This window comes from Pipra filicauda, unplaced genomic scaffold (genome assembly GCF_003945595.2).
Source record: "Pipra filicauda isolate LSUMZ 115617 unplaced genomic scaffold, ASM394559v2 scaffold312_size1046226_pilon, whole genome shotgun sequence".
Classification (NCBI taxonomy): Eukaryota; Metazoa; Chordata; class Aves; order Passeriformes; family Pipridae; genus Pipra; species Pipra filicauda.
Window position 1 is genome coordinate 334494 of NW_024104435.1, and position 23215 is coordinate 357708.

Sequence of the window (23215 nt, forward strand, 5' to 3'; positions counted from 1 at the left end):
GAAACTATCAAGACACTCTTGTTATCCTGCTGATGGTTTAGAAACAGGACCTATTTTTTCTCTGTTAGCTCTTCCTCAGTGTGGTCCCTTGGGTCAGAAACTCCCTCAGGTGTGAGAACACAGCCTCTGATACAGAAAGGCCGTGATCCTGCCAGAGGTTGTGGAAGACTCACAGGGAAGAAGTAAGTCTTGCCGAGCCCAGCACGGAGAAGCAGCACAGTTGCTTTGGATTTGGGTGGTTTATATTCCTGTTGAACAGTGCCCCTCATCTCATACCCCTGTACCACTGGGCTGAGGTGATGGAGTGCCCCTGCAGTGCCAGTCTGTCAGCTGGTTGATCACTGTTACCCCTGGAAGAATGATACTTCAAGGTGCTGGAACCAAGCAGCTGGGATTTGCTTGCTGCCCGTGCTCTCCACAGCTGTGCTCCAGCCAGCTGTACCTGGAGCTAACTATTTCTTCTTGCTTATTCCATCTCTTCTCAGGTTTTTGCCGAATTTTCCTCATCCTTCAAGCTTCCAGGCAGCAGTGATAATAGGTCATTGTAGGAATGGGTTTATTTATCCAAATCTCTTTCATGGGCTGCAAAGGATGGACTTCAAAGGCAGGAAAAGGGGCCACAGTGCAGGTGAACAGGGAAGAAGGACGTGCAGTCAGGTTAAATTAGCCCTTCTGTTTGCAAGCAGAGAAGCTGAGTTCTGTCTGCCCCTTCAGATGTTTTGCTACAATAGCAAGGGTGATTATAGAATGGGACAAATCTCAGTTAAACGGAAAGTTTGGAGCTGAGCTGGTAGAAAGGCCAGATCCACAGGGGAGGAGGTGGACGGGGACACGTGGCTGGGATGTGTAGCTCCTCTGCTTGGAAAAAACAGTTTATGGAGGCAGAGGGTACCAATGCTGAGGCTGCACATATACAAACACTGATGTCCTTTTTATGTCCTAAATCAATGTCCAGTGGCAGCACAGTTAAAAGAAAATTTGAATTTTTGAAACAACACCTCAGCCTACAACTGTATTTCTTTTCTCATCTCCACCCAGATATTTAAAACAGTGGAGGAGAATGCAGGGTCATTTGTCCCCTCTGTGACAACACTGATTTCATTCAGTTTGGTTTCCTTTTTTTTGTTATAGACTTGTACATTGTTGGAGAACAGGGTTTGGAGGATAGCACTGACATTTGCTTATTTTGGGTTCATCCTCAGGGCTTTAAATTATTCATTTTTCAGCAACCATCTTATCTGTGTTGGGATCAGTGTGTGAAAGGTTTAGGGGAAAAATGGGCTGAGCATTGTGAAAGAAACATCTGCAGCCTCTGTAGGAAAAAATGGAATGCATTTATTATGAGGAATGGAAGAATAGCTTGGAGTCTTGCTGCCTGCAGAGGTACAATATGGTCAAGAAGTCACTCTCCCAATTTTTGATTCACCCAACCTCTCTCAGAATCTGGTGGCTAAAATGTCTGCGCCTTAAATACAAGTTCATGTGCTGCAAACCCCACATTATTTGTTGTGAACCTGCCTCCTTCTACCTTCATCCGAGGTTCCCTACCTCTCATGCTGGAAGAGAGAGGGGAGCAACTGTCCCACCATTTATCCATTATGGGTTATTTTATCTTCCCTCAGACACCTTTCTCCCACCCTGAGGGTCCAGTCTATTTAACTGCTCCACAGATGGAAACTATTCCCTATCTTTGATCTTCTTTCTTTGAACCTTTTCCAAATCTGTCTTGGGGAAAGGTGGGTGGAAGTATGGGATGGACAGATGGAAGAAAGGCAACAGAACAAAGCTGGAGCATCCAAAATGTGGGTGTAAGAGGCTACAGTGTGGAATGATGGTCTCTGCTTTGTTCTTTAACCCTTCCCTAATAATTTTCAATTACTATTCTGTCGTCCTAAGCGTGGAGCTGATATTTTTATTTCTCTAAAATCATTCCAAAATCCTACTCCCAGGCTTATTAATTAGCCTGTATCCCATAATTTCATATAGAAATCAGTGAATCCCTGCTGCACTTTTATTTACCAATTTTTTCTGCCATCCTCCTGCCTTAGCACTCAGCCTTATAAGGTCTTCTGCTGTGCCATGAGGAGAATCTTGTAAATACCTCCTCCTTTCCTTTGTTTCTGCTGTGTGTAGGCAGCTTGGAGCAGCTGGAGTACAGCCTCTTTCTTGGGATAAAGCTATGGACAACCACTTACACCCTCAGGCTCTGTTTCCCTGCCTGATAAGTCCTGGTCAGACATGGATGCTCTGTAGCTTTATCTTGACTAGGCAGTTGTCACAAATAATTGCAGGCAGAACAGAACGTTCCAATGAGAACTTTCAGTGCATAAATTAACAGGGAAAAGAAGTGAGAGGGCCCTTATAGCCCCATTGCCATGCACTGTTACAGCACTCAGAGCCACAGCTTTGCTCAGGGTTTGATCTTACAGCGAAACTGCTCTGCTGTGATTTTACATAAATTACTGCAGACTAGTTCTCACTTAGGATGTTTTAAGCCTCTTCTGATCGTTGTTTCTGCTTGAAACAATGGCTCCAAAACTGAACGGGTTAAAGGATTTTACACAGTTGGGGTAGCAACCAGAGCCGGGAAGTAAAAATAATTAAATGGGTTTTTTTTATTTTTTAAGGTAAAACTCGTCGTCTACCACCTGTCCCCATTTTATCAGAATCACTGACATTTAGGCCAGAGAGCACATCTGGCTGTATGAAGCACTTCTTACGAAGCTCTCTACGTTGACATGATAAACTCCCTAATTGGGTTGTTCCATTCCACCTGTTTTTATGGCTCCCAGTCTGTAGTATTTTTATGAATAGTTTATGCCGTGCCGTACTTATTAATATGCTCCCACAACCTAAATGGCATCATTATCTGGAAGGTTCAATTAAAAGGTAATCTAGTAGGAGGTAGGATTCCCAATTACTGAGTGTGGGAAAGACACCTATTCTGTTCCCACTGCCTTTCATCTCAGACATAATTGAATCGGTCTTTCTCCCAAATAAAATGTAGCTTTTCATCCCTGTGGGGGAAGGAGAGAGGTCATGGAGACCTGTGGAGACCATATATAATGATGTCTATTTTTACCTCCGCTTTTCTTTTAAGGTACAATTAAATCTGTAGTACACTCAAATAGCAGACACTCTGTGCACTCCCTCGTAGGCAAGACAGAAAAATAAATTCTTTTCATCGCTATTTATTGTAATTGAAAAGCAATTTTTTTATTTCAGGTTCATTAACCAGGCCTTGACAAGTGCATTAGAAGTAAAAAAAAAAAAAAATTAATTTACATTTTATTTCTTACAAGTGTTTCACGTTGTAAATGGGTACCACCACTCTTTTAGAAAATGTCAGAACAATGTAAATCTGTAATTTAATATTCATAACTTAAAGCTCCAGATATAATTTCCAGGGACAACGATTGTGAATAGTGCCCGGGGTTTATTAGTAGTCTGCTTTTCTTCCAGGGAATAATAGTAACTGTAAAATCAAGCTTTTGAAACCAGAATATTTTCCATTAATGCTGGTAAATGAGTGGCACTAAAGAATGAATTGGGTTTTCCCACTTATTTTTTTTCAGAAGACACAAAGCCAAAAAACTTTATCTCTTTGAGCCTTTTCAGTTTGACATATTAAGTGGCCACTAACTGAGGGTACACACCTGTGTTACTCTCATCACATCTCTTCATTATACCCAGATTGCTCCTTTGGAGATGGATTTGCAGGATTTCTGACAAAAATGCCCACGTTAAGGAACCTTATTTTGAAAAGGATAAAACCATCCACCTATCCACAGTGTTTTTCAAAAATATTTTTATGAAATATTAGTCTTTCTCCATGTGATTGTTAATTTCACAGAAGAAAGTCTTGGACCACCCACCTTTTTTCTCTGTTAATTATTGGTTTGAGTGTGTGTATGGAGTAGTTCCTGGGCTTCTTTCCAAACCATATAAACTTTTTCCTTAAAAGATCTGAAAATGGGCATAATTTAAGATCACAAGGTGTTTTCTCCATTAAAATATTCCCAAGATTAGATCACAGTTTGGCAAAATAAACCAATTTTAATTTTTTTTGCTCATTTTATAGGGAGCTTACAGGCAGATTTCAGATTGGGGCACGATTCACTGGTGAGAGTGATGGACTTCAAGGCTCTTTTGCTGTTTTGAGACTGCACACAGTGTCAGTAAAGATTTTATGAGATTTTAAATAAATTTAATGGTGTTTTATACCCTTAAAGTAAGAGAATAAGGCAAGAAGTTTCACAGTCAAGATGCTTCTCATATCTCATCTCCTGGCTTGGCTTTTGGAATTGGAGCCCTGAAATAGTAGCTGGATTGTGAAGTCATTGAATGTCAGTGGCTGAAAGGAGCATGACTAGATATCCGGGATTTTAAAAAAGTATTTTACCTGTCATTCTTGAAAGGAGATAAATAAGGAGGAGTCGGTTAATCCGTCACTGGTGGATGGTGACTATAGTAAGCTCACAGTCACTGAATTCGTCTGTAACAGCTCATGGAAATATCAGAAAATGCAAGGATTTGTGAAGAAAAAAGGAGAGGAGTTCAGAGTGCTGAAGGCCAGTTTACAATAGCTTGGTGTCTAGGAAAGTGGGAATACTTTCTTGAGTAACCTTGCAAACAAAGGCATTTGAATAGCCATTCATTAATACAGTAGAACTACTAGTCAAAGTTTAACCAGTCAGCCTAAGAATGCTGTGCAATATTTCATAGCAACAGTGCTTGAAATATTTACTTACTTATTGTTTCCCCACCATTAATAATGAAATACCCAAGAGGTTGTTTGCATTTCTCTCCTGTTAAACAAAGCGCACTAATTTGTAGATAAAAAAGGGTCATTTTTTCTGTCCAGAGCTACCAGACATTTCAGGGTTTTTCATATGGAGCAGCTTACCCCAATGTCAGGGTGAAATGAATGTAGTTATGGGTGTGTTTCGGTGCAAGTTTCAGATTATTTATTTTATAAGCTTGTTGGCTTTCTGCCTCATAAATCCAAAAGTTCATGGGTAGCTGGGTTTCCTCACTGAGGGCTGTGCTCTTTGCAGAGCACACATCTGGGCAGGCGGGATTGAGTTTCTAAATACGGGTATCGAAGTATTAGGTGTCAAAACAGAAGCGGCCTGATTTTTAGCGTTTACAAAGGTTTGTAGCATCACCGAGGCGAGCAGGGAAACCGGGGACCACCGAGCCTTCCAGTGCCAGGCTGGAGCTCCCAGCTGGCAAGGGAACTCTGCGGTCGGTGTAAACCGAGCTGCCTGCAGACGCAATGACGGTTAATAGTGTAAAGGTGATGGTTAACAGTGTAAAGGTGATGGTTAATAGTGTAAAGGCACACATCCCTCCTCTATCCCGCACGGCAAAGAGGGAGCAGACCGCGAACACGACCCCATCGGAGGGAACGGCATCCCTTAGCGTGAGGCTCTGGCACCACCTGCGGGCGACCCGGCTGTCCACAACGCGTGTGTCCCAGCGCCCCTTCCCTCCGAGGCTCCCGGCGTGCGGACCGACACGGCCCAGCGCACGGCTGGACAGCAGCGCGCCCCTTCCCGTCCGGCACAGCCGCCCCGCAGCGCTCCGGGATCCCCGGGCAAGGCGAGGGGCACCTGAGGGGGAGCGGCCATGTCGCGCCCCGCCCCGGCGCATGCGCGGCGGCACCCCGGGAAGATGGCGGAGGCCGAGGAGTGAGTGCGGCGGGAGGGAGGCAGGGAGGGAGGAAGGGATGGCTGGAAGGATCCGCCGCCATCCGCGGGCACCACGCGGCACCGGGGCTGGGGGCGGCGGCGGGGCAGCCAGGGGGGGCCGGATGGAGGATGTGGGGCCGGGATGTGACCGGGATGTCCCTCCCTCAGGCCGAGGCGGCGGATCCCGCTGGTGCCGGAGAACTTGCTGAAGAAGAGGAAGGCGTACCTGGCCATCAAGGCCACCCAGGCCAAGCAGGCGCTGCTTAACAAGCGCAAGGTACGGCGGGTCGCGGGGGTCGTGCTGGCCCTGCTTGTCCTCCGAAGGAGGGAATCGCGGTTCCCTGCGATCGTACGGTAGTGATCCCAGGGATCGGCCCCCTCAGCCAGGGGTTACCTCCGAAGGGAGCTCTTCATTCCCTGGGCATCTTCTCCCCGTGTCTCTGAGCCCCGTAAAAAGGACAAGGCTTTCTGGCTGGTGGCAGTGGAACAGAAATGTATTGAAGAGTGCGAGTTGTTCCTCTCGGAACCTGGTGGGTTGTGTGTTGGCCTGGTGGGGTGTGTTTACAGCCACACGTGGGGAACTGCAGCGCTGCGGAGTTGTCTGTGCTCTCTGAAACCAGTTCACCTTTGTAACCCTTCATGGAAACAATGCTTTTCTGAGGGTGCAGTTAGAGTTAACTTATTTATCCGTTGGAGCAGAGACAGGTCATCGCGAAGCCTTTTTCTGCGTGTGGGGTGGCACATGTTGCTAATACAGGCACTCCCGGTGCACAGGGTGTCATTTCCAGACTGGCAGAGCACAGTAAGCCTTTCTAATTCCGAATTTGAGTCCTGTTCTGCTGTGCCTTAGCTAATACAGTACGTACCTGTCTTAGAAGTGTTTTAAAGCTTTCCCAGTGAAGCCCATTTCTGTGGGATTGTGTACAAAACTCCTGCCATTTTTGTTGGATGCTGTGTTTAATGTTTTTAAACACATCAGTGGCTTGCTGTATTTTCAAGGTGGAGGTGGAAGCATGAGCAATAATGTTAAATAGCCACTCCTTAAGACTTTCATTAGAAAAATGACCTTAGTGATGAGGTTTTCATTAGGTCTGCCTGCTGTGAAAATTCAAACCAATTTCATGGGTGATTTACAAGGTAAAATAGAAGATACATAACATTAGATTCTATAATTTAAAATGACTTAATAATTTAACTAGTAGTGTTATCTTAAGTATTACTGTGTGACTGTCCTATTAGTATGAGAAAGCACTATGATTTAGGTGGATATACTCGCTCCTAAGCTAAGGACAAGCAATTAAACACCTTTTAATTTAAAAAATGCTTTAAATTTTTCCATAATTCTGAAATTTTTTTTTCCAAGTGAGCTGGATGTTCTGTGTATAAATTAGCAATAATTTTTTTTTGTATGTGTGCCTTTGTATTAAAGGACTTTGAATGGTAGTTTTGAGTCACACTACGGTATTGCTGTAGTATCTTTTTTGCCCAGATACAGGTGTTGTTTCTGGCTTTCCCAGCGATTGCTGAGCTGGGTGTGTAGCTGTGATCATCTGTGGCTGCAGATACTTCCGTTTAATATCTCCCGTGTCTAGAAGTATCCTGGGTGTTGCTGTTTTCCCTAATTTATATTTTTCATGGGGAAAAACTCTTTAGTTTACTATTCATAAATTATATCTAGCTGCCTCTAAATTCATGTGTTGTCCCTCAGTTGTGTTTCCCTTGGCCTTAGATAATCAAATTTATTTTCTTCTTACTGCTTCCAAAGCCGAAGGAACGTTGTTCCTCAAGTCCTGCATTTCATTTGGCCTGTCAGATGCAAACCTCTGAGACCGTTGTGGTGGGTGATACTTTCTTTTCCTTTTCGCTGTAGCAGCAGAAGGGGAAACAAATCCAGTTCAGACGCCTTGAGACTTTTGTTCGGGATTCGTGGCGCAAACGCCGCGATGACAGCCGGCTGAGGCGCATGGAGCAGAGACCCGGGCAGGCGGCGGCACCTCGGGAGCACAAACTGGCCTTCGTTGTGCGGATTGTGGAGTAAGAAACTCCTCCTACTCCTTACCTTCATTATTGCTGCCTTTTGTTGTGTTATTTCTATGCAAATGAAGTGTGATCATCGCACTAATCTGAGGCCTTTTGTTGCTGCTGTTTTTACTGACTCAGTATTAAGGGAGTGACCAGGAGGGTAAAAAGAGTGATGGAGTTGCTTCGGCTGAGAAAGAATTTCACCGGGATATTTGTTAAACTGACCCCGTTAACCCTGAAGTTGCTGCGGGTCGTGGACCCTTACGTGGCATGGGGGTAAGTACCACTCCTGTGGCTTGGCAGTGGTTTGTATGGCAGTGTTACTGCCTTTTGGTTCTCCATTTGGTATCACAGATCCATAGCTGGTCAAAGCTTAACCAGATTTATATCTAAAACTTGTTATTGTCTCTCTTCTTCTTGTCCTCAACATTACTTGGTTGCTTTCCCAAGAAGGAAGGGGCTTCCCACTGCATTGTGTCTCTCCACTACAGAACCTGATTTTTGTTTTTGTACAGACACCCAAACCTGAAATCTGTACGAGAGCTCATCCTGAAACGGGGCCAGGCCAAGATCAATAAGAAGAGGATGCCTCTGACAGACAATATGCTGATAGAGGAACATTTAGGTGAGGAAAAGGCTGAGAAAAATGAGGAAGAAGTTGAGAGTTTACAGTCTGACCTGAGAGGGTGGGGAGGGAGAAAAATCTTACCAGACTGGAGGGCTGGCGATCTGGAGCAGCGTGAGGAGAGAGAATACAGTCAGCCATTGCTTTTTTCTTTAAATTTTTATTTTTCTGCAGGGGGCTGTGGTATTATTTGCCTGGAAGACCTTATTCATGAAATCTACTCAACTGGGAGGTATTTCAATAAAGTCACAAAGTTTCTGTGGCCATTCCACCTGTCGGTGGCTCGCCACGCGTCACGTAACAGAGTGGGTTTCCTCAAGGAAATGGGAAAGCCTGGCTACAGAGGGGAAGCCATCAACCAGCTCATACGTCAGCTCAACTAGTCAGGTGAGCACTGCCTGTTGGGTGAATTCCAAACCTTACCCTTTCCTCCCTTTCCTAATAACCATACTGGCATTGGACACCAGGGGTGTCCCTTGTTTTTGATTTGTCACTCTAAAAAAGTGACCCTCGGAGTAGGGGAAACCAGTGAGCAGTGTTGGTCCCATGAGGAATCAGCACATCCTGCTGGACACCTCCATGAAGTTTTGTGTTAACATGACTGACTGGTTTTTTATTTTCTCTCCTGTTCTGCAGGGTCTTTGTGAAAACTTCAGGATTTATAACCTGTTCCTTTTCACATGTACCTCTAGTGGACATTATCTGTATGCAAGGATCTCTCTTGACTGTTGGTGCCTCTATAAAAAGAAGAAACACAGAGATGATGATGGAGATGGACTTTAGCTGGTCCTGGTCCTTCTTACAAGAAGATATATACTATTGGATACAAGAATGAGCTTCCTTGAGAAATTTGACTTTTGCATCTCTGTTAAACAAGGTTTTTTATGCTCACTACTGCAGACTTCACTCCTTGAAGTGCACCTGCTTCTGGGTGTGAAGGGGTAGTGCAGTCACCTGTTTAAGAATAGGCAGCACAGGCAGAAGAAAACATCAGGTTTCTCTGTTACTGCAGTGCCACCCCTTATAGTGAATAATATAATTTTTTAGTTACCTAGATTGTATTTATTTGAAAAAAAAGAAAAGACATGGTTTTGTGCTACCGATTTACAGAATCACTTTTCACTTCTGCTAGATTGGGACTGCTGGAAAGAATTATTTCCTGGTAGGAAAGCCCAGAAGGTTTGTAATACAGCGGTGGGGTACATGTAGTCAAATGTTTTTTAAATAAACTTCTGGAATTATATTATTATAACAGAAAGAGTCCTGCATCACTGTAGAAGAGTGGAAAAAGTCCAGTACTCTGGCTGAAAGGAATTTGGTGAAGGAGCAAACAAAAACGTGGAAGAGTCCAAAAGTTCCATTAACAGAGTTTTAAATCCCTAATTTCTTCCACTGCAGAAGTGGATAAGAACACATGAAGCGTCCTGTGATGTTTAACAAATACGGAAGGCACTGTGCTTAATCATTAGGCCACTGTGACTATTTACACTGTTATTTGAAGACTTAAATGGGGGCAAACTATTAGTCCATAAATAGATTTCATAGTGACTGCACAAGACTTGTTTTGAGACTCATAGGAAACAAGTAGGATGCTTTCAGGGTGTTCATTGTATTACAGACTAAGATTCAGCATTCAAAACCATCTGAAATACAAAGTACTGCAGACTCTGAATTAGAGAATACTATAAAATTTGAAGCTTTATTCTATAAAACAAGAATACAAACATAGAAAATGCTTGACAGACACTACAGACAGACAGAACAACACAGTCCCCAGAACTAGAGCCCAGCTGTCATTAAAATACAAGGCTTCATGTATTTAAAAGTTTTCCTGATAAACAGCTGCTTTCACTGTACAAAAGGTACAAGAATTGTGTGGTTGATTCTTTTTAGGGTTATTTCTGGTAATAAAACAGCCCAAGCTTTTTACATGAAAACTGGCACCTCAGGAGTGAGATTTGTTTTTTTTAGTTGCCAGAGAGAACTTAAGCCTGCTAAAAGCATCCAGTTTAATATAATCTTAAAATGCAAAATTATAGGAACTGAGCACAATTCCAGCAGCTAATCCTAGATTTCGGCAGTTTTTCTAATGAAGGCAGTGGTTTAACACACCATTAGTTTAGCTTATGCAGTAAAGTAAGAATTGAACTATTACCATGATGCCAGCCTAGTCTAGTGTTCTATCACATTATCACAAGCACGTTGAATTTTTTTGTGTCATACTTCAGCAAGAGCAGCGGTAATGGTGTGGTCGTGGCTCAGCTGCACTATGGACAGAAACTATACAAGGTTACAGGATATGTACACACACACAAGCCCCATCCCTGTATCCTAGGGAACAGAATCCCTTTTGTAGGCCACCATGGTGTTCACTTTGTGGATCGTGGTGGTGAAGGAACGCAGCCGAACCTCTTCGGAATTGGTAATGAACTGTGGCCCTGACTCTTCCCACTTTTCTGGCACTGCCAGATCTTTATCCGTATATATCAGCAAGTCAAAGGCACCTGTAACCAAATGGCAACAAAGTAATTAATAGTAATACACACCTAAGGAGATGGCAAGTTTGAAGTGCATCTTCTAGAACTTGAAACGTACCAATGTTCTAAGAATACACTGATACTTGTTATATGAAGAAGGAGAGTATTTAAAACATGAAAACAAGTTATAGTCATCTGACGACACTTCAGTTTCCTCAAGTGTCGTGAATTTTTTTAAACACCTTAAAATGCTGTGGAGCTGAGCTCTGTGTAACACTTCATATGAACTCAGAGTTACACAAGCCAGTCCACAGCGAGTCACAAATCATATTCATGAAGACTTATATTCCTCAGAGCACAAATACTAGTTTCTTTAAGTTAGTTAAGCAACCCCAAATTCTGTCCTGATCTCAGTCTAACAAAGTGCTGTCTCAGAAACGTGATGGTACATGACATATAATAATCAAAAAGCCTCAGAAAATCAGCAGAAAAATATTTTCTAAAATGGAAAAGCTGTTGAGGCTTTCCAAAAGTGTTTGTTTTCTTTAGTGAAGTTCAGAACACTCACAGGCAGATTCCAACAGTGGCAGGAAAGTTACTGTGGCAGTTATTTGTCTGATGACAGAGCGAATTTCATCCTGAATTGCTTTCTGAGACTTTTCTCGGGGTCCGCTGGAAAAACAAGAAAACTCTGGTAAGAAAGAAAACTTCCTACTGTGGTGACAGTTTCCTCTAAATACAGTTCTCTCTATTAAGCTCTGTTGGTCTGTTTGCTACAGTATGTTTATGGTAGTGCCACTTTTAAACCCTAGGTAGATAGACTTCTCTAAGTCTATAGCTGGTCTCCCTTTATTGTTGTTTATGAAGCTTCCAGTATTTTTAAGGAATGTTAAATTTATTCTCAGGCTGAAACGGAAGAGAACACTTTGGCATGACAAAAAGAAAGCAGCAGTTCTTTGGGTTATGTACCCAAATGTACAAGACTTTGTTGAGGATTAAAAATCAAGTTTTGATCTGATGCTTAAAAAAAAAATAAGTACCTGACGATTATGTATGGTTTGATTATACAACAACTAAGAAAGAAGGAAGAGATGAAGGAACAATTACATGGCGTTGATCTTGTGCCTGCACAGCTCCTCGGGATAGGGAAGAGCAGGTGTGGAGGGGCTGTGTTACTCACTTGTCATCCTTCGCAGTTTTGTCACACTCGATGTCGAACTGCCACCGCTCCAGGACCTCGTTGTTCTCGATGCTGGAGATGACGACCACCAGGCGCTGCACAATGCACTTGTACAGCCACTCTGAAAGAAGCCAAGCGGTCACTTACAGAGCGAGAAGGGCCAGCACAGACACCAGGGAGGGCCCGGGAGGCTCCCCCGCACCTTTCATCTGCTCCGTCACGTTGTTGAGGTAGTTGGTCAGCTCGGAGTCGGTGGTGACCAGGAGGGTGAGCCCGTACTTCTGCACGCGGGTGAAGGTCTCGGGGGGGTAGATGCCGCGCTGGTATAGGATGCTGTTGATTCCATAGGCTGCGAGAGGGAAAGGGAGAAGAAGAGGGAGAGAAATAGCGAGAGGAAGAGGGATGTGTACCACCGCCCCACCCCGCCGGCGGCCATGTCTCCCCACCAGACGCGGCCTCCCGGCCCTCCCCCCAGGCTCCCTCCCTCCTTCCCTCTCTCCCACCGCGGCCCCCAAGGCGACCCGCTCCCCCGCAGCCCCTCACAGAAGAACTCGGCGACGAGCTCGGCGCTGCCGCGCAGGGTGATGCCCTGGTGCTCCCGGCCGAGCTGGTTCTGCGCCATGGCCGCCGCCGCTTCCCCTTCCCCGCCGCCCGGTTCGAATCGGGCCCCGCCCCTTCCCGCCGCCCCGCCCCTTCCCCCCGCGCGCGGCCGCGCCGGGGCTGAGGGGAGCGCGCGCCGGGGCTGAGGGGAGCGCGCGCCGGGGCTGAGGGGAGCGCGCGCCGCGGCTGAGGGGAGCGCGCGCCGGGGCTGAGGGGAGCGCGCGCCGGGGCTGAGGGGAGCGCGCGCCGGGGCTGAGGGGAGCGCGCGCCGCCTCACGCCGGCTCTGCCCTCAGGGAAAGGGGAGCGCGGCGCCCTTATCCGTGGGGGAAAAAAAAAAAAAAAAGGGCTCCGGCGTGTTAGAAAGGGAAGGTTTTTCCTCACGTTAAACTCCCCGCCGGCTATAGGTGCCGTTGCACCTGTTGGGAGGGGCCTGAGGGCACCGCACAGCGCGGGGCGGGGCGAGTGTGGGGCTTCGCCCCGGGAATGCCGTGGGAAGTCCGCTTTCGGAGTTCCTTTAGGTGCGTTCCGCCGTACGAAAGCGCTTTTGAACCTAAAAATTACACTTTCCAGGTACGAACTGAGTTAAGTAAATAGATCGTTTATGGGTGATTTTAATTTTTTTTCTTTTTTTTTTTTTTTTTTTTGGTGGCGGTCACTGTGTAAATCGCGTAGTAGTATCCGAAATAAAAATGGTATATTCTTCAAAAACACTGTGAAAAGGCAGGCGGGGAGAACCTGGCAAAGCAGGATGAAACGCAATTTTTTTCCTTAAATCCGTCCTAACGCCAGAAGAAAGGGTTTAAGGGGCATTTGGGCTGCTGGGCTGCCTTAGGGAAGGGAAATTCCCAGTGGGTCAAACAACTTAAATCCTGTTACTACAGGGATACCAGGGAAGGAGCTGAGATTGGCAGTGGCTATCAACTGGAGGAAGCTCTGGGAGAGGTTTACAGGTAAGAGAGACTGACTAAAACAACAATGAGTGTTGAAGTTTTTAAATAGAATGAAGGGGGGAAGTTGCTGTCTACTGGGATAGTAAGTAGGTGGCCATGTGGACCCTGAAAGAAGCAAATCAAACAATCTTAAAATGAAGTTATGTTCAAACCAGAAATATTTATACTGAGGACGAAAACCATGTGGTGTGATTGCTTATTTTGTTGTAATAAAACAGGTTTCTTTCAAGAGCTAAGGCTTTTTCTTGGCTCCAACTTTTGCTCCAAGAGGAAATATGGTTTGCTTCAAGGTTCATGCTGCTGTGATTAAAACAAATGGTGTAGTCCTGAAGTCATGTGTTGAAGTTCTGAAAGGGTCTGAATAATTTAAATTAACCAAGAGAATTTTATTCTGGGTCTTGATCACTAGTGATTCAAGTCTTCTGAACAAAATATTTCTGAGTAAGAGTGGTGTGTTTCAAAGCCGGGGGAATGGAAGAATTTTTCATCCAAAGCCCAGCTTTTAGCAGTTAGATAGCTGTGAATATCATCTGTTTTGCTTCAAATCTTATGTACTCTTCTGCTCTTATTCATGTATCCAAAATGGTCTTGACCCTCTTTTTTTTTTTTTTTCCTCCACTTGGCTTTTCATCCATTTTGCTTCCTCCGAGGTTTTCGGAGAGCTGCTCATTTTTGTGATAAATAAAAGAGCTTGAAAGCCATGTTACATGAGGCCAGGCAAGAATACTAGAGCTTTTGATTAATACTTCACGTGTTTTTGCTCTAGCTGTTTTACTGTTAAAACCAAATGGAAGAAAGAAATCCAGCTGGTTCTTGGTTCACCGAGTTGATTTCCCTGTGTTTCAGTTTGGGTGGCTTGCAGGTGTGCTGTGGGTATGACCAGGTGCATGTGCTTATCAACAGCAGACTTAATTGCATCTTCATTACTTCTCCCAAGATTCACCTGGCAGGTACTGGGAGGTGGTGGTGATCCTCAGTACCTCTGTTCAAATCCTAACCTTCCTGCACCTGGCACGCAGCATTTCAGAGTTTCGGATCACTTCTCTGTCCCCAGTTCTGTACTGTGGTTAGCACTGGTTTCTGCCCTCATGTACTCCCCTCTCCCCCCCCCAAAAAAAACCCCAACACCTTTGCACTTTTAAATTTTAATTTTTCTGTCTCTTTAGGGAAATAAATCCCCTTTTACTAGTTTTCTTTACGTTTCTTCTATGTGCTGCAATGTAATCTCATTGGTAAGCACTGTATATTTTCAGTACTTCTCCTAAACTCCTAATCTTTCCCTTTGTCTTTTAAAAAATTATATTTCCTTGGCCAATTCATTAGTTTTTTATAAATTCAGTCTTCTAAATCCATGAAGTACTGTCTTTCTTTTTCTTAACCTTTGCATTTCTTCTAGTGGAATGTTCTTCATCCCTTTTCTTGCCCACGCCATCGAGATATTCCTGTTTGTCCTTACACCGAAAGTTCACTTGTGTGAAGGTTTAGTTGCCTTGACAGTGAGCATTTGCTGCTTTTCCCTTCACGTTCTCCAACTGTCTCATCTGTGTTTCTCAGTCACAGGCTCTGGTGTCACTCAGCTTCTCTGCCAGGTGAATCCAATGCCTCCCAACAGAGGCAGCACCCAGGGAACACGTGCTTGTCTGTGCTACAACCAAACTGCGGTTGTCACTTGACCATAGCGCGGTCAGGTGTGATGGGGACGTGCACACAAGTCCTCCTGTCATCTTACTGACCAGGCACACTCCATGTGATGGCGGTGCCTGGAGTTTGTGTTTAGGGAATGTCCAGCCACGTGACAGGAGGAAGGTTATGGGGGTCCTGCAAGGAGAGCAGCAGGGAGACTGTAGGTTGGTGATTTGTGTGGCTGACAGCTGCTTCCTGACCAGCTCCGAGGGGCTCTCAGGAACAAAGATGACAGGCTGAGTTATATATTCTGGCACACCAGGAGCTGGCTATCCTTGCTTTAATTGTCTCATGCTAAAACCTTAATTTTCATAAGAAATGTGAAATCCCAGTTGTATTTCATTTAGGTCTCCTACAACTCTTCAGTCATTGTTCTGTTTCTCAATTACAGCTTGATGTTACAACAGAGTGGTTTTGATTCTCTTTCTGTGAAAGGAAATGTTCCCTTTTTAGCTTGGCTTTTCTGTAACATTTAGTGATTGCTTCCCCATGGGAATTGTCAGTGAACCTGGGACAATCCAAAGCACTGGTATGCCTTCATTTTGGTTTTGTTTGTTTTTGTTTTTTTTTAAGGTAACCCAGGTCACATTCCCATAGTCCTTCAGCAAACTAGAAGACATAACTCACTTGTAGAGTTCATTGCCATTATTAATTTATTTTTAACCTTCAGGATGGTGTGGACAGGTCTCTCCTTCCAGCACAGCAAAAGGGTCTATGAAGTGGAAGTTCTCTTAGCTACAAAAGCCCTCATATGGTATTAACAAATTGTCATATCAAGCCTCAGTAAAACCAGTTCCATCTTTTCTGGTAGATCTCAAGCAATTTGGAGTAATTTCTGGATGTAGGGAAGGCCACCAGCGGAACCAAGTACCATCACCTCTCCTTTATGTAAGAGTTATTTTTAAAACTTCCAAGTCTTTAAATCAATTTCCTATCTTTAAATCACCCTGCTGTGTGTGAGGTTCTTTACAGCTCTCATCCAGAACTCCTTGGTGATTAATTGTTATCTGGAATTAACTCTAGATTTAACGTAAAGTACTCCACTTTTTGACAGACATTTTATTACCAAGCTCGTTTTATGTTTTTTTGTTGTTGCTGGTCAAGGTTGTTTTCAACAGTCTTTGTAGCATAACATTTGCAGGATAAGTACAAGTACCTTGTATCAGCTGTCCAAATCACTAGAACATTTATTTTCAGGTTGGCTAGTGCTACTTTTTAAAACATAAACCATGGAATTTTATTACAAAGAGCAACACTGTGTTCTTTCATCAAAGATAACGAAAGAGTGGTGTAATTGGAAAAGATGTTCTTGAGTTTTAAGTATTCCTGAAAAGAAATTGATATTAAAAGGAATCAGTAGGGGCCAATGAGCTGCACTCTAACAACTAATATGATGAGTAGACTTCTCAAAGGGACTTCCTGATTTTGGTTTTGAACACCAGGTAGAAATTTTTACAATTATTTTTCATTTTAAGTATTATCAGTGGTACTGAATGTATTTTGAAATTAGGCTAACTTGGCTGGATACTTATTCCGTCAGATGAAAAAAAATTGATGTTTCTTTACTTAGGCTAATGTAAGAACACCATTTAACCTCAAAGTCCAGACAGTGGCAGCCTTGTACAATGAAATAACACTTTGTGGATGTTGAGAGTTTTGAAAGCTCCTTCTGTAGAACATTCGGTGGTATCTTTTACTTGTCGTTTGGGGTTTTTTTTCTCTTTCCCCGAACATGTGACATTTTTCTAAAGGATGCATAGGAAAAAAAAATTTGTGATGGCTTTGCCTCTAAACTACCAGGAGATGGCACCAGGCCCACGCATTATCTGCACCCTTTCGGTTTTGACTTGAAGTACTGCGAGTCCGTTTTGCCGTTACGTACTTTGGACAAGTTTTAGATGCATTTCTTTTGCTAGTCTGAAAAACGTTGTTCCAGAATGAAGGAAATACTTGATGCCCAGTTTTGGCATTTACCTGTAAAGACGTTTTGACGGGTGAACTGTTATTGTTAAACATTTCAAGTGAAGGTAGGAATCCTTTTTCAGAGTTGGGAAGAACAAAACCCGAATGAGCTTTTCGTGCCTAGAGAACTCTTAGTGCTGGATGATGTTGTGTTACAGTGGTAACAGGTAATGTGGAACCCACAGAATCCACCTGTTTACAACTTAATCCCCTTTACTACTTAATCTTCCAACGTGAAATTTGGTAGCTTGGAAGATGAATGTTGATCCAGTTCATTTTAGCTCCTGTTGGAGCTGAAGTTTTTGTATTAATAAATTAATGGCAAAGGGAGTTCTCAGGTAGCTTAGATTTGCTAAGCCTGTGTACTGCAGTTTAGCTTTACATTCAAAATGGGCCTTCTAGAGAACACTAAAACAGATTTATCAGCAGAGACTTAGTGGGTCATCAGAAGCTCAGGAGCAGAAGGGTCCACAAGATGGGTAGCATGGTAAATAAGCCTTGATAAGGGATTTTGATAGGATCCTGTTTTGTGATTGCAACATATTGGATGAGAATTGTTGTTTTGTGGTTGCTTTCTGATCGTGTCGCTTCTGATGTATAACCATGGTGGGCTTGTTCAGTTAACTGTGTTGCAAGGAATAAAATTAAGCTCACACAATGCCTAAGAATTGTGATGACTGAAGAGGTAAATATTTTTTGAAAAGCACATTATTATCATTAGAAATATTTAAAACAAAAATAATTGTTGCCCTTAAAAAAAATCACTTAAGGCCAGACAATGGGACCATTTGCAAAGTAGTTAGAAAAACAAGAAAGCATTTGTTAGTACAATTAGAACAAAATTGCTTCATTTTTTAAGTCATAATGAGCCCAGCAGGACATGCTATTCACTGCTTGCTGTGTTAGTCAGCACTGTCAGAATTTTTTGGGAGAAAAACTAGAGTGGAACAGTATTTGAAAAATCCACACTAGTTACCTGTGTCTCCCACAATGGATGGTCTCATCCAAACCTCGTGATGTGACATTGCTGGGAGTGTAAAAATGGAAACCAGATGGGTTGGTAATGTGAGCAGCAGCTTGGTGCTAATTGTTCCTTACAGTCTCCTTTACTTGAGATCTGATTTGAGTGAAAACATGACATTATTGCTCAAGGTTGTCCTTGGTTGTAATCTGACAGTTAGTAAGAGTAGACTCTTACCTGAAGGTTCAGGTCACTCTTGCACGTCCTGCAAGCTTGGGTACCTTGTGTATCTGTAGCTCATCTCTCATGCCCAGGGAAATGTTCTTGTCATCAAGTTTTAAGCTAGTTTGGCTGGGCAACATTCCTTATCCCATCTATTAAACCTGTGCCACAGAACAGAAGGGAATTGAAAATCCATAAGAAGGCAGCAGGTAAAAGGAAGAGGTTGAGTTTTAATGGTCAAACCTGGCAAAGAGAGTCCAGAACCACAGTCCAGCTGCCAAATTATTTTGTGTTTCAAGTACTTTATTTTCCATATAATTTCACTTTGTGTAAGCCTTTCAGTACTGGTAAAATTTAAACTTACTGGGATCTTCTTCTCTGAATTAAACTCCTGACAGAGAACCTCTTTTAATATTTCTTCTTAACGGTAGTCACATTTGTTTATGTGACATTTTCATTGTAAACAATGTTAAAAAACCCATAAAACAATATTGGTGGGAAATTATAACCTACAGGTTTTTACACATCACCCTTGCAGATTATGCATTATATTTACCAGTATAATGGGGAGGTGAGTCAAAGTCCTGTAGATAACATGGGTTTGTAAAAGGTTGTGGTGTTGGTCTGGGCAATGCTTATCAGCCACCTCTGCTTGAGAGAGTTGGTCTGGTAAGTGTAGTTGGTATACACTGAATTTTACAGCTGCTGAGCACAATTAGAACTGGAAAAATACTGACTTTAAAGTAGAATGCAGAAATCTAAATGGGAAACTACTGGCTGCACAGGATTTTGAGACAAAGAATTCAGGTACTAAAGGACCCCATGTCTTGAGATGATGAATTGTGATTAAGAATGATTTAGCAGACTTTTAGAGTGTTAAAGGCTCACAAAAATCAACTGTAGCTACTTTACTAGATACAGAGCAGCGTGTTTGTGAGCTGTTACAAGGGAATAAGGTGTTGTGTGCAGATGAGAGTGCTCACCTTTGCAGACCTTCTGAGACAGCAGTGACACACTTTTCACTTTCACAGTTCAATTCTTGATATGATTTTAAAAGCATTTTGGAAACCTTGATTTAGTTCTAATTTACAAAGGGCTCATGGACCGATTTTCATTCACTATTCAGTATTAGTTAATAACAACCACAGAACACTGGCCTGTGTAGTGCTACCTCAGTTTTTCTTTCTACAGAGTCTTTCTGCTGTGTGAAGTCACTCTTGCTTCTTAAAACAGACAGTCTCAGTCCATACTCAACCCTGTCATGACCCTTTTCTATCTTTCTTTTTCTGGTTTTAACCCTTTTCTCAGTCTTTGAATGGAGGAGAAGGACATTAGAACTGCATGTCTCCCTTATTTCCTCTTGAGATTTGTAGCATGAAATTATCAGTATCTTTACGAGTACTAAGGTGAGATTTCATGGGGTCAGCCTTTTTATTTGGTGAAGGTGCTGTTACTTATATGCCTGAGAATGAATTTTCTTATATTTGGATGAATTTTCTTATATTTGGCTCACTGTATTATTAACTGGAACACTAGAAACCAGGCTTATGTTGGAATAGGGTCGCCCTTTACAACTGGACTCATTTTTGTGAAGCAAAATAATTGTTCCCAGAAAAACACATTCCTTCGCCATCAAACCTCCATTCTGTCTGACACACCTGACTGTTCATGCTCTGGGAATCTAAAAATCATTTTTAGTGATTTGTGGACTGCTGTTGCTAATATTTCCATGATCCTGTTAAAAGTGAGTGCTTTTTCCTCAGTGGCCAGTTTTTGTGTTTTAAATAAGCAAAATGTCAATTAGACTTAAACCAGCTCTAAATCATTTATATACTAAAATTGGCAGCAGCTCGCTGGCAGATTTTATAAATTATCAAAATCTGTCCATATCTGAGGAAAAAGGAAAACGAAGTTCTGAATAATGTAAGGAACTCGGAAAGGTGTAAATTTACATGGTGTGTGGAAGTGAAATTGTCACAAGTAAATCAAGTTTTAAGTATTCCTCTTTTGTATTTACTGTGTTACATGCTTTTGCATTATTCTATCTCAAACAAGGTTTTCTATGTATATAAATATGTGTGTATGTGTATATATATACAGACACTTGCTCTGGTGGATTTGGTTTCGTTTTTCTGTGATGCCTTTTCCAGGTAATAGAAGGGAAAAGGTTACACATGTAATTCAACATCTGCTTATTCATAACACGTTATTTCCAGCACTTTGAAGGAGATAGAGAACCACAGAATGGCTGAGGTTGGAAGGGACATCTGGAGGTTATCTTGCCCAACCCCCTTAACTCAAGCAGGATCATCTAGAGCAGATTTCCCAGGACCATGTCCAGGTGGCTTTTGAATATCTCCAAGGATGGAGATCTCTAGGCTGAACAGTCCCAGCTCTCTCAGCCTTTCCTCACAGGAGGTTTATAACTTTATGGTGATTTAAATTAAAGTCACTGTCAAAGAGGTGATACTGAAGTATTAAGAACTGCATTCTCGGAGGAGCTGCCAGATAGTATGAACAGAGACAAGGAAAGAGAAGCGAGACCTGTGAAAATGGATTCTAGAAAATCCACAGGACAAAGGGAATGGCTTGGAAACGGATTCAGTGAGGCCTGCTAAGCTGCAAACCTCCTTCAACCTTTGCCTTTAGGACATTCCTAACAACCCCTGTGTGAATTATCTGACATCTACCAAAGACTGACACACCCCATTTCCCACATGGACATTAGTAAGATTTCTCCCTGTTCATGAAAACTGTAGAAATGTAACATCTTTTTGACCTCTACTGTTTTGATAAAAATGTTTGAAGGGGTCTGGCAGAGCTTTAAAGTTGTTGTGAGGGATGGCTCAGTCATGAATATGTACATGATACATGAGTGTGTAACTCCTGCTTCCTAAGAGAGCAGCTTTCCTAAATTCTGACTTAGGTCTTTAGACTATTTATTTTATGATCACAACCCTGAAGTCTGCTAAGAGCTGTTTCTAGGGGTGATTGATAGAATCAGGGAGGATGATAATCTGAAATAAAAGGATAAGAAAGGGCAACTGTTTGACGTAAGGAATGTTGATGGTTTCTGAGGCTTGCTGTCCATAGGTGGAATATACTATCTGAGAAAAGCAGGATTGTCCAAACCAGGTATCCTCTATTTATCTCTTCTGTTGGATTTTTTTTTTTTTCCGCTTCCCTGCAGTTGTTTCTTTCATTAGAGGAAAAAAATAAAGAAATCCAGTCTATTTTCAAAGCACAGGGAAAACAGAGACACCTTATTTCCTTCAGGGTCTGTAGGGGAAGAGAGTAGATAGAAATATGAGTTGGAATTGCAAGATTTTTTCAACAAAATTCTGTCATATGCTTTTAATTGTGTACCCACACACTCAGTTAGTTGGCTGGTGGCTGGTCAGGAGACAAGGCCTCCTTTTAGACACATTTCCTTGTCTGTGGCTGCATTTTAGTGGTGCTTTGGCACAGCATTGACTCAGGGCATTCCTGAGGTTGGCATGAAAACGTGCCAAGCAGCAAACTTACCAGTTCTTTGTTTTTACTTTTTATGCTTTGTTCAGCAGCACTGAACCAGTACACTCAGGAAGACCTGCTTTTCTATTTTTCTCATCGGTCTTAGAAGTGCAGGTTAATTACATTAAGTGACTCTGAACCTTGATATCTGACCACCCTGCTCATCTTAGCAGCCAACTCAGGAAGGAAATATAAACCTGTGTGTGAACAGGACCTAAGCTGCAAAGGGGTGACACCAGTCACGTGGGTCTTTCTGGTGCGGTTGACAAGACATTGCTAACAGCTAAGAACATCTTTCTTTACCAACCCAAGGTTGGAAAGTTCCAATCCAAGCTATTGCTTTTCCATTGCTTACCATATCCCAGTTGTGCTACTGGTCCCAGTGAAGTCTTTTCTGCATGTTATTTGTGGTTTTATTTAGCATGCCTGACAAAGCAGAAGCGTGCAGATGAGATTGTTCAGTATTTCTTTACAAACAGATTGTTTGCACTGGTTTTTTCACTTCAAGGAAGATGTCTTTTTTACTTTTTTACCTCTCTTCAATCTGCATATGTTCACTTTTGGTGAGTTGAGTGTTTTGATTCCCACAGGGAAAACTATAAATAAACACATTATACGTTACATGGGAGATAGATGTGTGATTCTAATGCTTATTGTAGCTTTCCTAAAATGTCAGATGTAGTGTGTTTTCTTATGCATGTTTTTCTTCTGCTGTCATCTTTTTGTCTTGTGGGAAGCTGTGCTTCAGGAAAAAGCTATGTTAAAAATACAGTTAGAAGAAAACTGATCTTAAAGTAATCCTTTGAGTCAATTAAATAATACTGATCTCAGTAGAACATCTCTTAGTGTACATATGATGTTACTGCTAATACAGCATGAATTTATTGTGGCCAGGGGTAGCCCAATGAATTCCAGATGAATTCATAATAGCTGGATTCTTAAAATGCTACCAGGTTGACTTCAGGTTTTCTGTTTCCATGTGTAATTAATACCAGAACCCAGCACTGCTACCTGCTCCTATTTAGAAAAATAAAAATAAAATAAGAATATATTTGACATCCAACTCAAAACTTGAAAAGCTGTTCCTGATTCTTGGCATTAATAATCTAAAGTACCAGTTTTGAGAACACACTACTTTTACATAATTGAAAGTTATTACTGGTTTATATCCTTCAGCCAAAATACCTCAAACTATTTCAGCATAACTAGCTAGATTAGTAGCTTACTTGAAAAATTCTTCATATCACATTGAGATATACTTAAGTGTAAAATTGGCTACAAAGCTGTACTTCAGGGATAGCTATGAAAATAAAATGTATATTCAAG

General features: G+C 42.5%; 2 protein-coding genes and 1 long non-coding RNA gene across 7 annotated transcripts in view; 2 read left to right on the top strand and 1 right to left on the bottom strand.

The window, feature by feature from the left end:
* RPL7L1 (ribosomal protein L7 like 1) overlaps positions 1–9592 on the top strand; it is a 127281-nt gene extending 117689 nt beyond the window's left edge. Inside the window, exons 5-11 of the mRNA XM_027741251.2 lie at positions 5375–5693; positions 5862–5970; positions 7564–7727; positions 7854–7991; positions 8231–8340; positions 8515–8727; positions 8977–9592. Coding sequence (XP_027597052.1) covers positions 5632–5693; positions 5862–5970; positions 7564–7727; positions 7854–7991; positions 8231–8340; positions 8515–8723 — 792 coding nt within the window. The 5' untranslated portion in view covers positions 5375–5631 and the 3' untranslated portion in view covers positions 8724–8727; positions 8977–9592. The remainder of the gene's footprint in view (positions 1–5374; positions 5694–5861; positions 5971–7563; positions 7728–7853; positions 7992–8230; positions 8341–8514; positions 8728–8976) is intronic.
* A 420-nt stretch (positions 9593–10012) lies between these two features.
* Positions 10013–12629, bottom strand: MAD2L1 (mitotic arrest deficient 2 like 1). The gene is made up of 5 exons (XM_027741257.2): positions 12541–12629; positions 12200–12346; positions 11998–12118; positions 11386–11489; positions 10013–10844 (listed from the first exon to the last, which is right to left on the bottom strand). Exons 1-5 carry the CDS (start codon positions 12617–12619, stop codon positions 10672–10674), a joined length of 624 nt encoding a protein of 207 aa, XP_027597058.1. The 5' UTR covers positions 12620–12629; the 3' UTR covers positions 10013–10671.
* A 228-nt stretch (positions 12630–12857) lies between these two features.
* LOC113998683 overlaps positions 12858–23215 on the top strand; it is a 105302-nt gene continuing 94944 nt past the window's right edge. For all 5 annotated transcript variants that reach the window (XR_005564378.1, XR_005564380.1, XR_005564379.1 and 2 more), the window contains exons 1-2: positions 12858–13168; positions 13480–13548. This is a non-coding gene — a long non-coding RNA (uncharacterized LOC113998683). The remainder of the gene's footprint in view (positions 13169–13479; positions 13549–23215) is intronic.